The 20,831-nt window shown below is 34.6% G+C and overlaps 4 protein-coding genes across 4 annotated transcripts; 3 read left to right on the top strand and 1 right to left on the bottom strand.

Annotated features, from left to right (window-relative positions):
* The first annotated feature begins 1,524 nt into the window (after positions 1–1,524).
* On the top strand, positions 1,525–4,115 carry LOC106299118 (polygalacturonase ADPG1). The gene is made up of 9 exons (XM_013735256.1): positions 1,525–1,867; positions 2,003–2,134; positions 2,236–2,409; positions 2,537–2,557; positions 2,668–2,875; positions 2,963–3,044; positions 3,183–3,291; positions 3,477–3,590; positions 3,705–4,115. The coding sequence occupies exons 1-9, from the start codon at positions 1,610–1,612 to the stop codon at positions 3,906–3,908; spliced, it is 1,302 nt and encodes a 433-aa protein (XP_013590710.1). The 5' UTR covers positions 1,525–1,609; the 3' UTR covers positions 3,909–4,115.
* Positions 4,116–4,383: 268 nt separating this feature from the next.
* LOC106299567 lies at positions 4,384–4,929 on the bottom strand. The gene has a single exon (XM_013735639.1). The coding sequence runs from the start codon at positions 4,831–4,833 to the stop codon at positions 4,453–4,455; it is 381 nt and encodes a 126-aa protein (XP_013591093.1). The 5' UTR covers positions 4,834–4,929; the 3' UTR covers positions 4,384–4,452.
* A 4,185-nt stretch (positions 4,930–9,114) lies between these two features.
* On the top strand, positions 9,115–10,297 carry LOC106300308 (zinc finger AN1 and C2H2 domain-containing stress-associated protein 13). The gene is made up of 2 exons (XM_013736421.1): positions 9,115–9,385; positions 9,571–10,297. The coding sequence occupies exons 1-2, from the start codon at positions 9,287–9,289 to the stop codon at positions 10,198–10,200; spliced, it is 729 nt and encodes a 242-aa protein (XP_013591875.1). The 5' UTR covers positions 9,115–9,286; the 3' UTR covers positions 10,201–10,297.
* Positions 10,298–12,776: 2,479 nt separating this feature from the next.
* On the top strand, positions 12,777–18,959 carry LOC106300306 (zinc-metallopeptidase, peroxisomal-like). Its single transcript, XM_013736419.1, has 26 exons — positions 12,777–13,099; positions 13,181–13,256; positions 13,417–13,484; positions 13,565–13,656; positions 13,730–13,803; positions 13,886–13,929; positions 14,107–14,158; positions 14,280–14,402; positions 14,498–14,610; positions 14,727–14,889; positions 15,103–15,192; positions 15,298–15,383; positions 15,512–15,598; positions 15,688–15,791; positions 16,055–16,157; positions 16,296–16,391; positions 16,477–16,666; positions 16,789–16,850; positions 16,915–17,019; positions 17,090–17,291; positions 17,372–17,580; positions 17,722–17,846; positions 17,931–17,982; positions 18,074–18,160; positions 18,242–18,364; positions 18,455–18,959. The coding sequence occupies exons 1-26, from the start codon at positions 12,884–12,886 to the stop codon at positions 18,680–18,682; spliced, it is 2,970 nt and encodes a 989-aa protein (XP_013591873.1). The 5' UTR covers positions 12,777–12,883; the 3' UTR covers positions 18,683–18,959.
* Positions 18,960–20,831: the final 1,872 nt, after the last annotated feature.

The raw sequence follows: 20,831 nt of genomic DNA, 5'->3' as shown, positions 1-20,831 counted from the left end.
TCTAAAATGATCATTTATCATCTGCTCAGTACCTACACCATAATCTACATCCGTTCTAATTGGTTCTTCTAATCTAACCGCTGGCTGAGGTTCACTAGTACTACCATGTTCATAATCAGTTTCCCCATGATGATACCAAATTTTGTAACTTCGTGTAAACCCACTCAAATATAGATGAGTCCAAACATCCCACTCTTTAATAACCTTTCTATTTTTACAATTAGAGCAAGGACATCTTAACATACATGTTTTTGCTTCCGGTTGTCGGTGAACTAACCCCATGAATTCGGTTATACCTCGTTGGTATTCTTCCGTAAGCAATCTCGTGTTCGGATCCAAATGAGGTCGATCGATCCAAGAACAAAAATAATTTGAAGAAGACATATTTTTTATGAATCAAATTCGTGTGTAAATAGAGTAAGAGGGAGGATGAAGATATGGAGTGAATGAAGAGGAAGAGGAGTGCTTGTATTTATAGTTTAAATCCTGCCGACAGACCGAGGAAATTCCGACGGAATTCCGACGGAAAAGGCTAGTTCGTCGGAATTTCCTCGGAATTTTGTAAAATCCCCCAGCGGCTCTCCAACGGCTATAATATTTCCTCGGAATTCATCGGTTTTTTCCGAGGAACACATTTTTCCTCGGAATTTCCTCGGAATATTCCAACGGATTGATATTTCCTCGGAATTCCGTCGGTATATTCCAAGGAAACCCAATTTTGTGTTTCCTCAGAATTTCCTCAGAAATTCCTCGGGATATTCCGAGGATTTCATTTTCCGTCGGAATGTCCATCAGAATACCGCTGTTTTCTTGTAGTGATTATTATTTTTTTTTTCAGATAAAAAAAAAAGAAATATCAACCAATCGCTGACTGTCACATATTGTGGGGGCCCACAAATAGTGCAAGGACTCACTAAGAAAAAGTTTTTATTTTAGAATTTTAGTAATTGAATTCTTAACTTTTGGTGGAGTTCACTGATTATTTAATTATTTTTTTTTAAGAACTCACCCTTAAGAATTGTTGTTGCGGATGTTCTAATATCAGCATCACACACCAAAATAAAAAGCACGAAAGAGTAAAAGGGACCCAACACTACTATCGAACTTTGAAAGACGGTTGACGCCGACGTTTATCACTTTTGCTTATATGTTTTCAACTTTTTATATCTAATGTAGGGATATATACATCACGTAATGTTAGCTCAGTAATTGCACATGATGGAATGTTACTGTGAATGGTATACGATGATGAATATAAACTCTTTTCTAGTAGAAAATAACTAACTAATTAAACTCTCTATCAATCAAGAAAGCAATAAAAATCAATAAAAAGATAAATTAAAATGGAGGGGAGAGGAGATAAAGGTTAGAAGCTAGGGTGTGATGTTTTCGTATCAATCTCAATCTCTCTCCATACCTCCAACGCCATTAATACTTGAATAAACATATAAAATTTCTCCATTGAATTGCCTATAAATACACATACATCCCACTTCTTCAATTTCATATTACAAAAGCCTCCCAAAAACTGCAAAGAGTCTCATATTAGTTCTTACTCTCAAGAATCAAACACACTCTTTCTAAAAAGATTAGCGTTTCAAACCCCGAAATGGCCCGTTGTTTTGGAAGTCTAGCTGTTTTCTTATGCGTTCTTTTGATGCTCGCTTGCTGCCAAGCTTTGAGTAGCAACGTAGATGATGGATATGGTCATGAAGATGGAAGCTTCGAATCCGATAGTTTAATCAAGCTCAACAACGACGACGACGTTCTTACCTTGAAAAGCTCTGATAGACCCACTACCGAATCATCAACTGTTAGTGTTTCGAACTTCGGAGCCAAAGGAGATGGAAAAACCGATGATACTCAGGTATATCATGTTTACGATTATGAATATATAATTATTTTATAAAAAAATAGTTACATGTGTAAATATATAAGATATTTTATTTGGTATATATTGATGATGCATGCATTCATGGGTGTAAAATATATGCTTAATTAGGCTTTCAAGAAAGCATGGAAGAAGGCATGTTCAACAAATGGAGTTACTACTTTCTTAATTCCTAAAGGAAAGACTTATCTCCTTAAGTCTATTAGATTCAGAGGCCCATGCAAATCTTTACGTAGCTTCCAGGTAATATGTGTTTTGTTTTATTTTTGTCACTTTTATCACTAGTATTTTCTTAATTCATAAATTTAATCAACTAGTTGAATTTTATTACCGATTAACCGCAGATCCTAGGCACTTTATCAGCTTCTACAAAACGATCGGATTACAGTAATGACAAGAACCACTGGCTTATTTTGGAAGACGTTAATAATCTATCAATCGATGGCGGCTCGGCGGGGATTGTTGATGGCAACGGAAATATCTGGTGGCAAAACTCATGCAAAATCGACAAATCTAAGGTATATAGTATAGTCCACCAATCACTATGTGTCACACACAAATATATATATACTTATTTATGATATTCGGACTCCTATTTAAATGTCACCATGCTAATATTAATTCGTCTCCTTCTTTTTTATGCAGCCATGCACAAAAGCGCCAACGGTACGTAAATACAAAAGCTCCATATATATGCATGATTAAAAAACAAATCACACTCGAATGATTAAGAACGTTTGATTACAAAAATTGGCATGTATTTTATATTTATGCAGGCTCTTACTCTCTACAACCTAAAGAATTTGAATGTGAAGAATCTGAGAGTGAGAAATGCACAGCAGATTCAGATTTCGATTGAGAAATGCAACAATGTTGGCGTTAAGAATGTTAAGATCACTGCTCCTGGCGATAGTCCCAACACGGATGGTATTCATATCGTTGCTACTAAAAACATTCGAATCTCCAATTCAGACATTGGGACAGGTAATGATCCCCATACATATTATTCAATTTTAGAAATCTAGAAATCTGTATATTTTAGTTATGACATTCATGGTTGCTTTTCTATAGGTGATGATTGTATATCCATTGAGGATGGATCGCAAAATGTTCAAATCAATGATTTAACTTGCGGCCCCGGTCATGGGATCAGGTAAAACAATACCTTTATCATTTCCGAATATTAATCAAAGTGTAGTAAAATTATGTATCTTACCCTAATAGTTTCACATAGTTTAGAGTACATATTTAACATATAGACCTTTGTTTATTTTATTTTTGTATTGAGAAGCATTGGAAGCTTGGGGGATGACAATTCCAAAGCTTATGTATCGGGAATTGATGTGGATGGTGCTACGCTCTCTGAGACTGACAATGGAGTAAGAATCAAGACTTACCAGGTGATTGATGTTGTTTTTCCCCTACAAACACCCCCTCTTTTAGAACTCCCTCGGATGGAGTAGTTTGATTTGACGTTCATAGCAACTAGGAAATTACGACCTTACGTCTAGTTCCATCTGATCGTACCAGTACTGGTAACATTAAAGCAGTGCTCCCTCAATAACAACCCAATTATCGATTTCAGGGAGGGTCAGGAACTGCTAAGAACATTAAATTCCAAAACATTCGTATGGATAATGTCAAGAATCCGATCATAATCGACCAGAACTACTGCGACAAGGACAAATGCGAACAGCAAGTAATTGTTTGATAGATTAATTTGATTTGCCCAATTTTTTATATATTTTTGTTTGTTTGTATTGTTTAATAAAAGTACCCTCACTAGGCTTGAAATGTGAAATATGTTGACTAGGAATCTGCGGTTCAAGTGAACAATGTCGTGTATCAGAACATAAAAGGTACGAGCGCAACAGATGTGGCGATAATGTTTAATTGCAGTGTGAAATATCCATGCCAAGGTATTGTGCTTGAGAATGTGAACATCAAAGGAGGAAAAGCTTCTTGCGAAAATGTCAATGTTAAGGATAAAGGCACTGTTTCTCCTAAATGCCCTTAATTACTAAGCTGATTATGTAATATACATAAATACGTAGTATATGTAATTATAGATGCATGTATATCGTTATCTACGTATTGATTCTTGATATATATAGAAAACTAAAGATATATGGGAATATACATACAATAGTTGAGATAATTGTTGTCTTGTATATGATTCACTGAAGTTGATTGCTTGTCCATGAATAAATGAATAATATCATTTCTCTAATATTTTGTTTTACTATTAAACATGGTGAATATATATACAACTTTAGTGTGGTTTGATTGTTTTGATGTCTTTTTATATATAATTCCATTGGTCTAATTGTCGACAGATATGAAGATAAAAGTTGACAAGAATTTTTGCTTTCTATGTTTTCTTTTTCAAAAATAAATAATCATAAAACATCTGTAAAACGATGTCCGTAGAATAAGTAAAACGATGTCTTCAAAATTACTGAGAATACATAATGTTTTCATTTTTTCGACGATTACATGATAAGGTTAATTAAGAGCTGAACCGAAGAATTTAGGTTCACCCCTTTTTTACTTCACTTTTTTCACTTCTTGCTTTGATCTCCAGCGGCTGTTGGCTTGCTTTGCTCTTCCACTATTTCTGTGGTCGCTGGAGGCGGTGGAAGAGGAGCGGCAGCGACGGTGGGGACTCCAGCATCGATGCAGCTACGGCACGTCCTCTCCACCCAACCTTCGATGTCGTGGTCTCGGCTGTCAGATAAATGGCGTCCACCGCAAAGCCGAGCGAAGATGCCGGCTAAGACGGATAAAATGGTGATGACAGCTAAGATAACGACTAGTGTTTCTATTGAACGGTGGTCTGAGTTGTGGCACGGCTGGTCTAGGGAAGGTGGGTCCATGTATATGGTGCTTGGTGTGGTTGTGGTGCCGAGTTGGTCATCAAGTCTTGCCGTAACTCCGAACATGAGAAAGAGCTTAGAGAGTGAGAGTCTTTCAGGTGTGCTTGTGGGAGCCAAGGTTACACGGAATAAGTGCAATGTGTGGTTAAACTAACAATTATATCGACTTATAATAAGAAAACATATAATAAATTTTTAAAATAAAACCATGACTTTCTAAGACCAACGGTTGAATTGTAATTACGAGAGCATTTAAAAAGGGTTAATTTGCTGAATGACTATATTGGGAGAAATATTAGTTTTGTAGTAAGAGTGTAATAAAAAGAGATAGGAAGAAAAATGAAAAAAAAGAGAGTGAAATGGTTAGTTGGTAAAATATAGTTTTTTTTTTTATAGATCCAAATTTCCCTATGTTTTTTTTCTCTATATATTATTTCTTCTCACTTGGGTTGTAGGCAAATATTCATTGGATTTGAAGGATATTTACATCACTGACTCACTTAAAATTTGAAATATATATATTTTATTTTTTGGTCTACATATATGTATATAGTAATCAATTACTAATTATTTATATTATCAGTTCACTAAAAACTAATAACAAAATCATAGATAAAATTAAATTTAACAATCAGATTGTGTAAATACAAAATCACATTCATATGGGTAAACCAAGAGGGGTTTGTTTTGTTGTCCCCATGACACTTCTCGTCTGCTTGTTGTCTTTCCATCGAGCCCCTTTGACTCAGTTCAAACATTATTATTCTTACAAAATAAAATGTGACCATCATGAACACATATAAATATATCTATAGGTTGATAAAAAAAATATAGAGATATATCTCTAGATTCATTTTATCTTTGTTTTTTTGGTTCAAAAGATTCATTTTATCTATGAAGTCGCTAGTAGCTGATCTAGATTTATGTGGCCTAGCTTGGCTTTTTCACTTATTACTGTAAAGTTTTGGCAGGTGATATCAGTGGTGGGGTTTGTTCATCTTGTCGTATCTCTGCATCTTCTTATTTTGTTATATATCAATGTGTCAGCTCAATAATGTTATTCAGTAAAGAAAAATGTCACTACCCTATATCTATTGATGATCATAAGAAAACCAAGAATTTTCACAGAAGCGAATGTGAACTTTTTTTTTAATATATTTCTAAAGGCGCGTATCAAGAACGCGCCCCCAAATCGGCGAAAACAAAGGCGAAACTCAACATTCACGCTCTAGATTTGTCGACGACCAAGCCTACCGGAGTCGTCGCCGGCGCCGTTTCGTATCCTACTAGACGGACCTCTCTCCCTCTCCTGTGGCCTGCGTCACCCTTTCCTTTTCCATGGATGCTAATAGAGATGAATCGCGTACTGAAGCTGCGCAAAAGTCCTCTGATGTATCTGACCTGCAACATGCTCCTTCTCCGGATCCTCGCTGGCCGTATCTTGGAAGATGGTCAGCCAATCCAAAACCCGTGTCTCCAACGTTACCGATTTCGTCGGTGAAAGAATAAGTAACCGATGTTCCCTCTGCAACCATCGCTCCTCCTCCTGCAATCACAGTTCCACCTCTTGCATCTACAACCAACGACTCTCTTCATGTCTCTGAAATCACAGACCCTCCTACTTCTGTAACCATCGAACTTCCGACTGAATCTCCGCCTCAAACTGATGAACCCATTAATGTTGATGAGGAAGCACCACCAATGGTATCTACTGGTGACGATGACGTTTCTGAAAATGGTGACCTTGATGAGGAGCCCACAAAAGAAACCGTCTTTGTCCATTCCATGGGAGCGTGGTCGAAACCACTCCACTTCACACCTTCACCTACCCCTCCTGTACCTGCTACTCCAAAGCTCGGTGTCTCAGACGCGGTAAAATGCCAAATAGCCTCCTTTTTGCCGTCACTTAATGATTCTATCATCGGTCACAAGCATAAGAAGGAGCAATTGTCGTATCCTCCAATGGATAAAATGCCTCATCCGGCTCTCAAGGATGATGGTAGTCTTCGGTTTTCATGGTCTGCTCGCATGAACCAGTCCTCGAGAAATCTTTTTCGAGCTGCTGAACCTAAATATCGACTTGATGGAACTCCTCAGGTGACAATTCGTTCTAAGGTTCTTAGACTAGGACCTGAGAATAAGGAAGAATACGTTGTTGGACAATTCCACAGGTGTTCTAACCCACCCGGAGGCCTTATTCATGTTGTCTTGAATAGACTATGGGGACGGGAATGTAAGATATCTTGTCGGAAATTAGGAGAATCATCGTTTTTGTTCCATATTCCTCATGAAAATACTCGCAAATGGGTCATCCAACGGGGAGTGTGGCATGTGGATGATTGTCTCCTATTTGTGGCTCCTTGGAGTCCCGTAAACTCTTTCAAAATCCCGGAGATTTCTACATTACCGGCCTGGGTAACCCTCAAGAATATTCCGGATTCATGCTTCTCTAGATTGGGTATCAGCCACATAGCATCAGGTTTGGGAGAGCCAATGCTTACGCATAGGCCTCGTTTAGATCCAACAAATATGAGGGAAGCGGAAATTTTAGTTGAGGTTGAGCTAGACAAACCGTTTCCAAAGCTAATTGCTCTTGATGACAAACAAGGCAATATTTACTTGGTAGGTGTAGAGTATTCTTGGATTCCTAGCGCGTGTGAAAGATATGGAGCACTTGGCCATAGAGAGAAGAGGTGTTTACTTCCTCCAAAGCCACTTGGATCTGCTGTTATTATAAAAGAAACTCCTAGTCCCAATGAAGAGATCCCAATGGTGGATATAGGATTGTTGCAAAACACCCCTAGCTCACATGTCAACCACTTGGAATCAAACTTGCAATCACCTTCTGGCCACCAAGCACATGAGACTCCAAAAAACTTGTCTGTCATTACTCCTTATGAGGATGTAACTTCTGGTCCGATCACACACTCACATGAGGTGCACTCTATCTCTTGTTTAAAGATTGATTGTACTTTACCTATGTTAGCAGCCACAATCGCTGCGCCCTCTCAGACACAAATTATGGAAGAAATTCCATCACAAGTTAACATTTTCGAAGCCGCTCATGCTTCTGAAAATGAGCAACCAGTTGGTCCTCTCTCGCCTCTCACTCCCAACCATCATCATTTCCACATGGAGCCGGAGACTCCTCTTGCTTATGGGAAAGAAACTGGTTTAGACGTGGTTGGAGAAACCTCTAGTTATAACTTAACTAGAGGAGGAAGACCAATAAAACCAACACAAAAAGTTCAAAAAATGGAATGGACAAATGTTAGAGGAAGGGGTAAAAAAAGTCGACGTAGCCGAGGAAACCATTTCCACTAGTTTGGTCTTTCTTTTCTTTCCTATTAGGTTTCATTTGTAAACCCTTCACTCGGGTTGTGCTAAAACCCTCCTCTTATTGCAAACTTTCTCAAACTTATGAGTGAAAACTCATACTTGTATCATTTATGCATTTTAATATGAAAGCCTTTTACAAAAAAAAAAGTGTGAATTTTTTTTAACAATTAACCACTTGTAAAAGTTATTGATTCTGGCTACACTATAAAAGTCTTAAACAATGAAAATAATTAATATTAAAAATGATTATTCATAATGAGAGTTTTCATAATTATCTAGATATGAGAATATTTTAAAAAATAAAAAGGAAAAGAAAGAAGAAGAAAGAGATGAAAAACGATTTTCGAATAACTCACAATTTGTTTTTAAAATATTATTTAAAAGATTATTACTTTATAATTAGTTCCGTTTTTTAATCTAAAATTTAATATTTTAACTAAATGAAATTAATAATAATAATATTTATTGATTAGATACTTCACTATTTCCGATACCCAGAGGCTGAGAGTCCAATAATGAAAATGATATGAAACCACAATATATTTTGATCATAAGAAAATCAACAAACGACGTCAAAAAAAAAAAAAAAAAATAAAGAAACTCAGCAGAAGATTCCTGGCTACACCAGAAATTGCTTAAACAATAAATATTAAAAAGAATTTCCCACAACTTATAAAAATCTAGAGTATCCACAACGTGAATCTCTCGTTAAGTATTTATGCATTAAATATTTAAAATAAAATAGAAAGAGCAGAAAAAATATGAGAAATTATTTTCATTCAAGAGACTTTCTGAAGTACGCTGATTTGCATATTCTAAATGCTTCAGTTCTTTTTTATTTTTAAATTTAATAATTTAAACCAAAACTTTAATATTTATTGATTAAATTCCGTATGGGTATCTCACACCCTGAAGCTGAGAGCCCAGTAATGAAAATGTTTATGAAGCCTTTAAAGCCCAGTTTACGTTTTAATTTTGGTACGGAAAGGAAGACAAGAGAATGATTGACTCTGAAGAGATGAAGAAGATGGGAATCACGTTGACTTTAATTTCCAACTCTTTCTTCCCCGGTTCTGCGTGTTTTCTATTAAATCTAAATCCTCGGAATCTCTGAGGTTTTCTTGATGATTCCATTATTTTGTATTCTGTAACATAATTGTCCAACACATCCTCTGACTCAATGGGGACCCCGGAGTTTCCAGATCTGGGGAAACACTGCTCCGTTGATTATTGCAAGCAGATCGATTTCTTGCCATTCACATGCGATCGCTGCATCCAGGTTCCTTTTGATTCCTCCTTACATACAATAATCTCTCGCTCGATGCTACGATCTACGATTTTAATTTGATTTTTTTTTTCTTTCAAATTCGACCATTCGCATTTTCATGAATTTGATGCTAAAACGATTTTTAAATAATGTCTGAATCGTAAAAATCTTTAAAAAAAAAAAAAATTGTATTGCAGGTGTTTTGTTTGGATCATCGTAGCTACATGAAACACTCTTGTCCGAAAGGAAACAGAGGAGATGTTACGGTCGTTATCTGTCCGTTATGTGCTAAAGGAGTTCGGTTAAACCCTGACGAAGATCCAAACATCACTTGGGAGAAACACGTGAACACAGATTGTGATCCATCAAACTACGAGAAAACTGTCAAGAAGAAGAAATGTCCTGTCCCAAGGTGCAGAGAATTGCTAACCTTCTCCAACACTATAAAATGCCGAGATTGCGGCATCGAACACTGTTTGAAACATCGGTTTGGGCCTGACCATAGTTGCTCTGGATCTAAGAAGCTTGATTCTAGTTTCTCATTCATGGGTTTCTTGAGTACAACAAACACAAAAGAAGCTCCCGCTTCATCTTCAAGATGGTCTAGTCTTTTAGCTTCGGCTGAAGCTAGTATCAGAGAACTCGGTAACGATATTAGCCAGAAGTTACAGTTTTCGAGTGGCGGCGATGGCAGTCTAGGGAAAACGCAGGAGAGGAATGGTAAAGTTACGGTTGATGTTTGTCCGAAATGCAGCAAAGGGTTTCGGGAACCGGGGGAACTATTGAAGCATATTGATAAGGATCATCGTGGTACTTCTATAGCTTAGAGAAGCATGGAAGTGATCTGATTAAATATTTGTGTGATTGAAACATTTTTGCTGTTGTGTTGTTGTAACATTCTTTGAGATCGGCTTTCGTTTGGTCGGTTTGGGTTTTATGGTTCATAAATTATAGAAATCCGGGTTATGAAAGCAGGAACATGTTAAGATTGGATACATACATCATTCTTTGATGAAACCATGAGCCTTAGTTCCACAAATATTTTATCAGAGTTGTATAAGAAAGCTGAAGTTGAAAGAGTAGTTGGCCATTTCTTGTAGCCCCCTTCTAACCACATAACTTCACAACATAAATATTGATATTGTGATCAAGATGATGAGTATACTGCTTTGATATTGCATATTTTCTTTGAGACGAGTTAAAAGATGTTACAGTGAAGAGTTGAAAAAGGGACAACTGTGAAGTTATAATAACCCTTCTTCTATGTTGTTTTTATATCATTAAGAACTGTTATATCATTACAAATTTATTCATTACTCTTATATGCATATTTATGTAAAATGCATAATTTATCTAGAATTTTTTAAGATAATAACATAGAAATATAACTTTTGCATAAAGTTATTTACATAATAGAATAAGAAATATAACTTATACATAAGTGTTTTTACATAATAAAATGAGAAATATAGCTTAGACATAAATGTAAACTTTCTTAATAACTACAAATAAATATATTCTAGGTGATCTATTCAAACTATATCTATATCTATACTATTACTTGAGAAGTAAATTCGCTGATTTGTCATGTTCTCCATAACCATAAGTTTAGGCTTACTCATATTTTATGCTTAATTGTTAATTTTAATAATAAATAATTTTAGTGATTTAGTTGATAACTTATCATTATCTTCAGAATAATTAAAACTTGTAACGAAAATATCATAGTTAAATTTATATTATACTTACTTTATTAATATTAAAATAATATATATATATGCTTATATAATATTTGGTTAGTAATATTAAACTGACTATATTTTAATATATATATCACATAAGATAGAATGAATCATATATCATTTAAGATAAATTTCTTAAGACAATCAAAATCACCCATTGTGATAATTTCTGAAAAATGTTGGCAAAGAATTAAAAATAATTAGAACGTTTAAAGTCTTTATTACCCTTAATAAATAATTAGATTAGATTTGTTATATATAATTACCCATAAATTTAAAAATAATTCATGAATTTGATAATTATCATTATCTAAAAAGATTCTATATTATTTTATTTAAAAAATATTTTACATCATAATCTTTTGAATATTTTAAAAATAAATATAAACCGATGTATATAGTTTATGTATATATGATTTTTTAAAAAATAATAAAAAATATTTTAATATATGGTATATAATTTTATTAATTTTTAGTTAATTATTGAATATTTCAAAAGCATGAAAATAATTCATTCTAATGGTTTTTGAATTGATAATATATCTATTTATAAGTTTTTTGTAAAATTATTAGATTTTGTGCTGGCAAAACACTTAGTTTAAGTCTATTATGTAAACTTTTGCAGCAAATCAACGGTGGGATTGTCATCTACCACGTGGGCTGACTTTAGCAATTGCGCTATCTTGGATATTTGTAGTTTCAAAAATACTCTTTATTCTGAAGTTTACATAATTTTATATTTAAAACTTAGTTTTAAAGTGTTATTCTTCGAAAGTAAACTTTTACCTTAACTTCAAAATTATTTATATTTTACCTTATGGTCCTTATAATAATTAATGTATATCCATAAAAAAAATTATGAATAACTAACACACATATAAATATATTACAACAATATATATTACATGAACTATGACGATAAAATGTTACGTTTATAAAATTATAAAGAGAAATGTATAATTAAATATTAAAATACAACCAAAATACCATATTATTCCATAAAATTATTTTCGTAATGCTCCATCTCCGGTTATAAAAAAAACAATTTGGACAATATTTTAGAAATTTTGGAGATTCCAGAGCAAATTTACCAGACTATTGGTGTTATTTTAATATTTAAATTTTTATAATAATTATATCTTTATGTATATTTTTAAAAGTTTTTTATTATTAAGTTTTGTTTGTAATATTTTTATTGCCTAATTCTAGTTTTAAAATATTATAAATTTTATTTTTATATTTTTATTTAATTTACGTGTAAAACTTGAATTTATAAAAAAATTTGAAATATTTATGAGATAGAAATTTTTTTAAAACTTAAAATAATAAACGAGAAAATACTTAGAATTATGAATGTAATGTTGAATTAATTGTAAAAGCCAAAATGCATATAAAAATTTCAAATTTCAAATTTGAAGTTTTGAGTCACTTTTCAAAACTCCAAATTTGAAGTTTTGAAATTTCTTTTTGGAGACTAAAAATCTTTATATCTGAAGTTATATAATTTATTTTAGATATGCTTTTAGAGAAGAAAAAAAACAAAATTCAGACTCTCTAACACTAGATTTTTTTTTTTTTTTTTTTGAACACACTCTCTAACACTAGATTAGATTAAATAAAAAGAAAAGAAAAAGACGTTGGACGTATAGAAGCGAAGACTTAATTATCACGAGTAATCGCCATTGGATCTCTAGGACGTGAGGAAATTCAGACCGTTGATATTAGTTGGTAGACTGCACTTTCTCCTCAGCGTCCTCTGTCTTAGAAAATGAAAAAAGAAAGACGTTGGACATACAAGAGCCAAGACTCAGGCGTAGAGTCAACCACTGCAAGTAATCAAACGGCCATGGCGGGTGGAATGGAGGCAGCGGCGGATAAAGGTGGTGAGATAGTGAAGGCACGTACGGACGAGAGAGAATATAGGAGGATTGTTCTTAAGAACTCTCTCGAGGTGTTGTTAATCAGTGATGCAGAGACTGACAAGGTAAAGATCGATTCATGTTCTAGTCTTACTGCTAAAATAAGAAATCTGAACTGATTCATCGTCTGTGTACGTTGATCTTAGTGTGCTGCTTCAATGAATGTTAACGTTGGATCATTCTCGGACCCAGAAGGATTGGATGGACTAGCTCATTTTCTTGGTACGTTTAATGTTTTTCTTCATAGCAAGACTCAAGCACTAAGCTGGGTCAAGTTCACTCTATATAAACAGTTATATCAAAGTGGAGTTTTTAATTAATGTTGGATTTGTTAGTCATGGAAAAATAATTTATGATTTTATTTTTGGGTGGCGATGTCAAGAGCATATGCTGTTTTATGCAAGTGAAAAATATCCAGAGGAAGATAGTTACTCCAAGTACATCACTGAAGTACGTAATATTGTTCTTCTCCAGCTCTTAAATACAATCTTGAGAGAAAATATGATGTGCTTATTGTAATTCTGTTTTAGCATGGAGGAAGCACAAATGCTTATACATCCAGTGAAGACACAAACTACCATTTTGATATCAACACAGACTCCTTTGATGAGGCTTTGGACAGGTAGAACTTACTAATGTTATCTGATTTCCCTTTATACAGTGTTGGTTTTTTATGTCATAATTTTCCTAACCAGATTCGCACAGTTCTTTATCAAACCACTGATGTCTGCTGATGCCACCATGAGGGAGATCAAGGCTGTTGACTCTGGTTAGCTTCTTGATTTTCTTGATAGCTTTCATGTCGCAGTTTGTTAAGTAACAAAATTCTTAACGAGTTCTCTCTCATGTAGAGAATCAGAAAAACATGTTATCTGATTCTTGGCGTCTGCGTCAGGTACTTTTCTCTGCTCTCAAGAACAAACATATAGGTTAATTGTATTCATTTAGTTACAATAAAACTGAAGAATGCATTTTATTGATTAATGGAAAAGAAAGTACAAAGGAATGAAAAATATTGGTGTATATCTAGCATCTAACTTGAGTGTTATGTCTTCCTTTGTTGTTCACACAGTTACAGAAGCATCTAAGTAGAGACGACCATCCATATCATAAATTTAGCACAGGTTCATGTTCGACCTATGATCTGGATTGTTCTTGTAACCAGATCTGGTGTTGTGATACATAATAAAAGTCATGGTCCCTTTTTTTTTTCTCTCTTGCTAAGAAAGTGATATTTTTGCTTAGGTAACATGGATACTCTTCACGTACGACCCGAAGCAAAAGGAGTAGATACAAGGAGTGAGCTACTTAAATTCTATGATGAACACTATTCTGTCAACATCATGCATCTGGTTATTTATGGAAAGGGTGGGTTTAAGAAGTAACCCAAAACTCATTTTTTCATACTTATGGAAAACAGAAGTATTAAAACATTTAGAATGTATAACTCTGAATGTCTTCAGAAAACCTTGATAAACTTCAAGGCCTAGTGGAAGAGTTGTTCCAAGAAATTCGAAACACCAACAAGACCATCCTTAGATTACCTGGTCAGCCGTGTACTCCAGACCATTTACAGGTTTTTTTCACTTACTTCATCTTTAAATTTTATACCAGATCAAGATAAGTTCATGCTATAATGTTTCTATGGTGGTATCTTTTGTTGGTGATGTTTTTTTTGTTCGTTGGTTATAGGTTCTTGTGAAGGTTGTTCCCATAAGGCAGTATCATGAGCTTACTGTTTCATGGCCTATAACTCCTACTATCCATCAGTATGAAGAAGCACCATCAAGGTACCTTAGTCATCTAATTGGTCATGAAGGCGAAGGAAGTTTGTTTCACGCCTTAAAAATCTTGGGTAGGTTTTCTTTTGGGCCAAACTAATTATAATTTTATAGCTTACTAAGTACTTATTTGAAGGGTGTTTCTTGATTTATCTTTAATTCCTCTAGACACTTTCTTAGGTTGTCTCGAATGCAGCTAGAAAGGTGCTTTAGATACTGTATCTATATTATTTTCAGTTGTAGTTGGTCGCTATAAATTTTTTGCCCTGATATGTGTTCTTCCACAGGATTTGCAACGGGGCTGTATGCTGGCGAAGCAGGGACTATGGAGTATTCTTTCTTTAATGTTTCCATTGATCTTACAGATGCTGGCCATGGTGGGTTTCTGTGTATTCTTTCTTTTTAGTATTTTTTAATGTTCTAAGTAAGATCTTTCTTATGTTAAGAGGATGATTTAGTTTTGTTTCTTGCTTGGTATACAGAGCATATGGAAGATATTATAGGGTTATTGTTCAGACACATGAAGATTCTACAACACTCTGGTGTTCCCCGGTGGATTTTTGATGAGGTATAGGCGTATAGCCAATACCGTATTGGTATTATGAAGTTGTACGATCATTTTTGTATGATTTTGCTAGTATTCCTATTGAGTCAGTGTCATTAAAGACTTTGATACATCTTTCATTTTCATTGAAGATCTCAGCTATCTCTGAGACAAGTTTTCATTATCAAGCCAAAACACACCCAATTTCTTATGCAACGGGTATTTCATCAAAAATGCGGGTACTACTATTTCCTTCTCTGTTTTTTAAACTTGTTATATATATTTATATCTGCTTGATACATATGTGGCCTTCGAAATTATGCTTTAGATATACCCAACCAAGCATTGGTTGGTTGGATCATCACTGCCTTCGAAATTTAATCCAGCTATTGTGAAAAAGGTTCTAGATGAGATTTCTCCCAGTAATGTTAGGTAAGTATATATTCCGGATGACCTGATGTCCTTTTTTGCCTTACATTCTACTATGCTCTAATTTCTGAACAAAACTCTTCCCCTTTATTCTGAGAAAAATGAAGATATGATGCTAAATATTGTTATTGTTATTGGTCATATGATAATGCAACATCTCCATAAGATTTTGGGCGGTTATACTTAAAGCATCCCCCCCAGTCCCAGTGCGTTATCCTGACTGCTAGCAAGCTCGCCGCAGTATCTAATGCCATTTATATTTGTAGAATCTTTTGGGAATCAAATAAATTTGAAGGGAAAACTGACAAGATTGAGCCATGGTATAATACTCCATATTCTCTTGAGAAGATAACCAAAGAAACCATTCAGGTTGGCTTTTAATACATTTAGTTTTCTGAATCTTAGTTTTGTTTTATATTATGTTTGTTAGATAATAGTGTCCTATTATACTCTGGAAGAAAGTTCAACTATGGTTTGTGCTTAAGCTAAGCAGCTTAACAATTACAGGAATGGGAACAGTCTGCTCCTGATGTAAACCTGTTTCTACCAATACCTAATGTCTTCATTCCTACAGATTTGTTACTAAAAGATGTAAAAGATAAGGTTTAGTGTCATCACTCTAGTCACAATCTACAAATGCTTTTGAAGTTTAATTTGTGAAGCGGTTACTCACATTGCTCTGGAACAGGAAAACTTTCCTGTTATGTTGAGGAAGACATCATTCTCAAGACTGTGGTATAAGCCTGATACAAAGTTCTTCAGACCAAAGGCATATGTTAAGATGGAGTTCAACTGCCCCCTTGCAGTCAGTTCTCCTGACGCTGTAGTTCTTTCCAGTATGTTCGTTTGGTTGCTTGAGGACTGTTTGAATGAATATGGTAAATATTTAAACTGCTTCAATATTGATCATCAACGTGGTGATTCCGCTGCTTTATGTTGCATCTCTTATGTATATTGTATCACGAAAACCGTTTCATCAATATTTTGTTCTTTGTTTCAGCTTATTATGCTGAGGATGCTGGTCTTTACTATGGATTAAGTCTTTCAGACAATGGATTTGAGGTGGGTTTTGTGAAGCTTTCTTTCAGTTCATTTCATGTTTACCTAAAGTGTTTCTCATTTACAGCTCTATCTTGGTGGCTTTAATCACAAATTGATGATCTTGTTGGAAGCTGTTATTGAAAAGATAGCAAAGTTTGAAGTTAAACCTGATAGGTTTTCTGTTATCAAGGTAACCTTGTTACTCTAGACATGCTACAACTTCCTCCTTGTTACTAGATTGAATCCATGTTTGTTAATAGGAAATGGACACAAAGGCATACCAAAACAACAAATTCAGACAACCATATAGTCAAGCAACTAGCTACTGCTCACTGGTGTTACATGATCAGACCTGGCCTTGGACTGAGGAACTAGATGCTCTTTTACATATGGAAGCTGAAGACTTAGTAAAATTCGTTCCAATGATGTTATCTAGAGCATTTGTTGAGTGCTATGTAGCAGGTATCAACATTATCTCCATGTAGTCTCTGGTCTCTACCCATTTGCCTTTTCTTATAGACTTTGTAAATGTCTCATTTCAGGAAATGTTGACAAGGAGGAAGCTGAGTCAATGGTGAAGCATGTTGAAGATGTTCTTTTTAAAGACCCAAAACCTATTTGTCGTCAGTTGTTTCCGTCTCAGCTCCTGACTGATAGGGTTGCAGAGCTCGGAACAAGAACCAAATACTTTTACCATCAACAAGGCTCAAACCCCAAAGATGAAAATTCTGCTCTGGTGCATTATATCCAGGTATAGTAGATAAACTTGCAACTAAGTGGTCTTGTCAACCAGTTTTTGCTTCTTCCTTTTCTTGAATCTCTTGGTACTTAGTCACTGTGAATTTTCAGAAAGTTTCTTTTTACATGCATTGTTTTTCTTGCTCACGAACAGGTTCATCAAGATGAATTTTCAATGAACGTGAAACTTCAACTTTTCTGTCTCATAGCAAAGCAAGCCACATTTCACCAGCTCAGAACGGTCGAGCAACTTGGTTACATCACTTCACTTTCCCGGAGGTACAATGATAGTTTCTTATATGTTGTTAAGAACGCCCCCCGTGATTCCTCGTTGATACAAATGTTTACTTTCATGCGACATAGGAATCATTCTGGCGTCAATGGTGTACAGTTCATTATCCAGTCTTCAGATAAGGTACCAAACCAGCCTGTCGTCTCGTCGATGTTTTACTACCTTGAGACTTTGCATAACTTTTTTCTTATTGTTTTGGTTTTGTTGGTAACAGGGTCCTAGACATATTGATTCAAGGGTCGAGTCACTACTCAAGGACCTTGAGAGTAAATTTTACAATATGAGTGATGAAGAATTCAAGGTGAGATGATCCCAACCAAATATTATTACACGCATAATATTTTCATGAAAACATACTAACTGACATGGCTTCCTCCTCAAGAGTAATGTAACAGCTTTGACAGACATGAAGCTTGAGAAACACAAGAACTTGTCAGAAGAATCTCGGTTTTACTGGGGAGAGATTCGAAACGGGACACTCAAATTCAACCGCATAGAAGCAGAGGTGAAGAACCTCTAACAACCATAATGCAAATATTGTGGATAGTTCAACGCCATTAACACAGCTTCTTGGGGGGTGTTGTTTTGTGGTTAGGTGGCTGCACTGAGAGAGATAAAGAGGGAAGAGTTGATAGATTACTTTGACGAGTACATAAAGATTGACGCACCAAAAAAGAAATCGCTGAGCATATTCGTTTATGGAAGCCAGCATTTGAAGGAAATGGTGTCTGACAAAGCCAAGGTTGCATCACCATTCATAGAAATTGAAGACATTGTCAGATTCCGGAATTCTCTACCTCTTTACAGGTCGTTGAGAGGATGAAGCCATCTGATACTTTGAGGAGGTCCCAAACTCTTTGCAAGGAAGGGTATTACATACTCATTTGTATTCGTCTGACTGTTAAATCAGAGTTTGAACAAATAAAACAGAGTCTTGTTGTTATAACAGACTTATAGCATATATGATCATGGATGAATCGTGGAATCACCTTTCCACTTAAAATAAATCTAGGGAGAATTTGTAGGATGGCCATATTGAGAAAAATTATAAGCAAATGATCATGTAATAAAGTAAGATGACTGTTGTGACAATTTAACATGAAATCTGACCACTTTCTCTCTTTCCCCGAGTGAAAGTTTACCAAATACGCTTATAAATATAATATATTATATTTGTTAGACATGTATTATATAAGGGCATGATTAACCCCGGTATCTTAGCCGGAGTTTTTAACTTATGATTTGACATTTTTTTGTTTTGTTTTGTTTTTTTTACAATTTTCGGCTAAGAGACGGCTCTTATATCTCTTATTTAAGAGACGGTTCTTAGTTTTTCTTAGTTAAAAAACTAAGAAAATGTAAGAACCGTTTCTTATCTGAAGCTAAGAACTCCAGTTAAGAGAATGAGTTAATGATGGTCTAATAAATACGACGCATTGCTTTAGAAATTCCTTTTTCAATGACCACAACCAATTTGACTCGCCGCGTAAAAGACAAACATGAGTAATTGAGGAATGAACACCAAAAAAAGAGGAGGAGGAGGAGGACATGATTTATAGAAGAGTCAGTGGAATTGTTACCAAAATTGATGGAAGAGAACAAGGGGCAGCAGAACATAAAAGTCTATGCTACCGCGAGAGAGAGAGAGAGAGAGAGAGAGAGAGAGAGAGAGAGAGAGTTGCGGAAAAATAGAATAATATACCTAAGTTTTAACAAAACATTGTTTGAATATACGTTAAATCAGATGTACTATTATATTTTAATATGATTCAAATATAGTATAGTACAATATTTTGTCCGACAGTTTTTGAAAATCCGTTTTAAAAATTTTCAAGTTATAAATGTGTAGAAAAATCTGTATGTTTTTGAAAACATAATTATTTGGTTGAATTATATATGATACACAAGATACATCTATCTATCTATAATAATAAAGTAGAAGAGAAACTCTCCACAATGCGCCACGTCATCCCTCCTACCCTCATTTTGCGACACATGTCGAGCAGAGAGTGAGCTTCTTCTTTTTCCTTTTGCTTCTAATTCGCGGAGTTTCTTTTATTTTTTCTGTGTTTCTAACTCGCAGAGGAGTAGCCAAGATTTCTATTTATTCATTGGGCTTTAATACTTTAATCTTTCTGGCCAGCATGGTGTTTAGGTTTAGTTGTACGCTCTTCTCCAGTTTGACGCCGTAACTAATCGTAAGCCATCTTCTCCGATGACATTGTCTGTAACGTTTCTCCCTTACATAAATTTTTGCTTTAATTCAATCATTAAACTTCACCCACCTCTCCTCCCACTCCGTCTCATTTATTCAGATTCACATCTGTAACAGATACAAGCTCGACCTATAAATAAATGTTTTGGATGTGATGAAGACCTATACCGTTCTAATCTCTTATAGCCTAAATCATCTTTAAAATAGGGCAAGAGCCAATCACTCAAAACTTTTCATGACTTGCTATCACATTCATATCACTTCTTTTTCTTCAACCGCCTGAATTAACTCCAACCATCCACTCCTCGACAATTAAATAGTTTTTTTCTTAATGACAGTATCAGTCACAACAGATTAGCAATTGACGAATTCTCACCCTTCAAGCTTCCATGTTTCCTCAACAATTTTTTACACTACTATATTTATGAACACGAACACAAGTCTCTGCTCATCTTTCATCTCGCAATCTTCTATTATAGCTAGAGAGGGCAGTGGAGATATAACAAATAAATCAATAGTTTTTCTCTCTAAAAATACATTATACAACTTGAATTTGGTGAAAAAAATTGATTAAAAATAAAAAATTTACTGAAATTGTAACATGATCTAACCCAAAATATAAAACAACAAAAAACTAAAAAATATTAATAAGAACGAAAAAAAGAAAATCCATTCCCTATATTCTTTTTTTACGTTTCATCAAAACCAATCAATGGAAATATATATATATATATATATATATATATATATATATATA

Source organism: Brassica oleracea, chromosome C6 (assembly GCF_000695525.1).
Source record: "Brassica oleracea var. oleracea cultivar TO1000 chromosome C6, BOL, whole genome shotgun sequence".
In the NCBI taxonomy this organism is placed as follows: domain Eukaryota; kingdom Viridiplantae; phylum Streptophyta; class Magnoliopsida; order Brassicales; family Brassicaceae; genus Brassica; species Brassica oleracea.
Note: the sequence above shows the minus strand (reverse complement) of the source record. Positions and strands in the feature narration are given on the sequence as shown.

Bases quoted from the DNA above. Each gene is read 5' to 3' on its own strand.
- LOC106299118 (XM_013735256.1), top strand. From the start codon at position 1,610: ATGGCCCGTTGTTTTGGAAGTCTAGCTGTTTTCTTATGCGTTCTTTTG. The intron at 1,868-2,002 runs GTATATCATGTT...ATGCTTAATTAG, and splicing joins GAAAAACCGATGATACTCAG to GCTTTCAAGAAAGCATGGAA. The intron at 3,591-3,704 runs GTAATTGTTTGA...TATGTTGACTAG, and splicing joins AGGACAAATGCGAACAGCAA to GAATCTGCGGTTCAAGTGAA.
- LOC106299567 (XM_013735639.1), bottom strand. From the start codon at position 4,833: ATGTTCGGAGTTACGGCAAGACTTGATGACCAACTCGGCACCACAACC.
- LOC106300308 (XM_013736421.1), top strand. From the start codon at position 9,287: ATGGGGACCCCGGAGTTTCCAGATCTGGGGAAACACTGCTCCGTTGAT. The intron at 9,386-9,570 runs GTTCCTTTTGAT...ATTGTATTGCAG, and splicing joins CATGCGATCGCTGCATCCAG to GTGTTTTGTTTGGATCATCG.
- LOC106300306 (XM_013736419.1), top strand. From the start codon at position 12,884: ATGAAAAAAGAAAGACGTTGGACATACAAGAGCCAAGACTCAGGCGTA. The intron at 13,804-13,885 runs GTTAGCTTCTTG...TCTCTCATGTAG, and splicing joins GATCAAGGCTGTTGACTCTG to AGAATCAGAAAAACATGTTA. The intron at 16,667-16,788 runs GTAAATATTTAA...TCTTTGTTTCAG, and splicing joins GGACTGTTTGAATGAATATG to CTTATTATGCTGAGGATGCT.